Raw genomic sequence first — 2,500 nt, 5'->3', positions numbered from 1 at the left:
GCATATGTGCTAGCTCCTCACATTGATTACAAGATCTACTGTCTGTGTTTGCGCAAATAATTGAAGCACTTGATAATAAAGTTGGCCAATTATTTTTGGTAACATTTTCAAACAATGTATCCCAACCCTCCCTCAGTGAGTTGTAGCCTTCATGTTCATTTGCGCTCAGCAAACCTGCTGAGTTGTATGGTGTTAATCATGAAATTACATGCTGACTAATGAGTGATGGCCTAAATTGCAGGTTGAGTAATGAATAGATGGAGGCAGCTCTTATTAGTCTCAGAAAAGCCATTGATTTATGTAGCACTGTGCTCCTTGTAGTCACTCTCCTGAAAATGATATCTACATCAAGGAGTAATATACTCTAATAAGTATTTTCATCTCCATTCTCGTCCACAGGCCTCCAGGCTCAGTTTTTGTTTGAGTCAGACAGAGCTATAATAAAGCCTATGACTCCTTATAAAGCTTGTTAAACACAATGTGTGCAGTCTAACTGAGTCAGAACTATGATTCATATACTGTACACAGCAGCATGTGCAACTGATTTATAGCTGGGCACAGTTCATACTCAAAATTACAATTTGAGGAAAAAAAGATTAATTACTATTTGTGGCCTCCAATTTCATGAGGCTAGTACATTGCAGTCTTGGAGTGATAGTGCTCTACATCAGTTTGTAGTCAGCCATTCACAGATTATTAAAGCCTTGCAAGATTAAGTGCTCCTCCTGCCTGGTTTCTGCACAGGCAATATGCTAGACAAAAAAGGACCACAGGGATAAATCTGGAGCTTGCAATAGCTGGACATATGTCATCATTGCCAGTTTCCCATAAATCCTTTGCCTGTACAGAAGTGGCCCATGATGCAGACATCACATCATGACTGCTGTGATTGCTGCATATAGTCCCAAGACCTACAACTGTGTTACCACAGAACCAATTCCATGATTCAGTGTGAAAGGATTTATCACACTATTTAACTGAAGGAAATATGTTCTGAATTGAGTTAGAAATACATTGGGTTAAAAGAACAACATGTTATTTGGAAAAATCATTCAGATTATTGTTAAAAAGCTAACCATATTGTAAAATAATATTTAAACTGCTGTTTGATGCTTACACATTACAGGTAAATTAAGTAATTAGCTTATTGTAATGGAAAACATGAATATATTCCAGACACTGTTTTGATCTGTTGAAAGGAAAGACCACTCTCAATGTTAGTGATAATGCAGTTAAGTAAGCATTAAATCTAGAAATCTATTAAATTAAATGATCTCTTCTGAATTTTTGCAGCTTTAAATGAACCAACCATAGATTATGGATTCCAGCGGTTGCAGAAAGTTATTCCCAGGCATCCAGGTGATCCTGAAAGGTTACCAAAGGTCAGTATCCAAGCACTCAAAACTGGCAACTTTCAGTTAATGTTTTGAAAGAAGTAACTGTTTAGTGAGTTAGAACTTCCTGGTTGATTTTATACATGTTGACACAGTATAGGGAGTTGGAGTGAGGGGGTTTGGGGAGCAGGCGGGAGAGGGGTGTGGGATAAATTGAGTAGGAAATCTACTAGATACCTGCTTCAGGACAAAGAACAGATGTACTGGCAATGTTTTCCAATTCGGCAGCAAGAATGTGAACTTTATGCATTGTGAAATAGTTCAATTAAACATTTTCCACTCCAGTAGGCCATTGTGGTTTTTATCTAAGCTGCTCCATTCTGATCTGTGATTATTTGACTCTGTTTTCCTTTCATTTTCTGAAGCTTGATTTGGTTTAATCTTTTGTTGACAAAGCTTTTGTCATAAGTCCATGTGCTGGCAAACTAACAAATGAAGACCACACATTAATATTGAAGGCATTCTCATTTAATTTCAAACAAGAAAATGTTAGTATCTATACATGCAAAAAAACTCAACTCAAAATGTTTTCATTTTCATTTCATGTTTTCAGCATGTCAAGTTAAATGAAATTTACAAGGTTTATTTGATACAATTGATGAATAGTGATAATAAACCAACATCTAATGTTTATTTTTCAAACATGTACAATGTTATGACTGATCAGTTTATTGAGAATTGCCACAGGTACTGCACCAAGGGCACTTCTGATGTTTAATATTAAAACTTTGATTTCTCAGCCATCACTGTCCAACATTAATCTTACAGTAACAGTTGGTAACATAATGTAATCAGTCACACATAAATAATTAGTTTTCTATGCAGAAAATGCTGGAATTACTCAGCAGATCAGACAGCATTTGTGGAAAGAAATTCAGAGTTGCTTTTTCAGGTCAACGACCTTTGTCAGCAGTAGTGAAAGGTCATTGACATGAAACGTTAACACAGTTTTTATCTCCGCAGTTGCTGCCTGATCTGCTGACTATTTCAGCATTTTCTGCTTTACTTCAGATTTCCAACATCCACAATACAGTATTTTGTGTTTGTGATTTGTTCACTATGCTTTCAAAATGATGACTGAGATATATTTTATCATGTCAATATTG

At 36.0% G+C, this 2,500-nt stretch overlaps 1 protein-coding gene across 11 annotated transcripts in view; it reads left to right on the top strand.

Moving 5' to 3' along the window:
- ebf3a (EBF transcription factor 3a) overlaps window positions 1–2,500 on the top strand; it is a 152,188-nt gene that overhangs the window by 134,756 nt on the left and 14,932 nt on the right. For all 11 annotated transcript variants that reach the window (XM_072557627.1, XM_072557626.1, XM_072557625.1 and 8 more), the window contains one exon: window positions 1,294–1,382. In XM_072557627.1, the coding sequence (XP_072413728.1) occupies window positions 1,294–1,382 (89 nt within the window). The remainder of the gene's footprint in view (window positions 1–1,293; window positions 1,383–2,500) is intronic.

The sequence above is a fragment of the Chiloscyllium punctatum genome, chromosome 38 (assembly GCF_047496795.1).
Source record: "Chiloscyllium punctatum isolate Juve2018m chromosome 38, sChiPun1.3, whole genome shotgun sequence".
Classification (NCBI taxonomy): domain Eukaryota; kingdom Metazoa; phylum Chordata; class Chondrichthyes; order Orectolobiformes; family Hemiscylliidae; genus Chiloscyllium; species Chiloscyllium punctatum.
The sequence above is the reverse complement of the archived record's forward strand: the minus strand, read 5'-3'. Positions and strand labels throughout refer to the sequence as shown.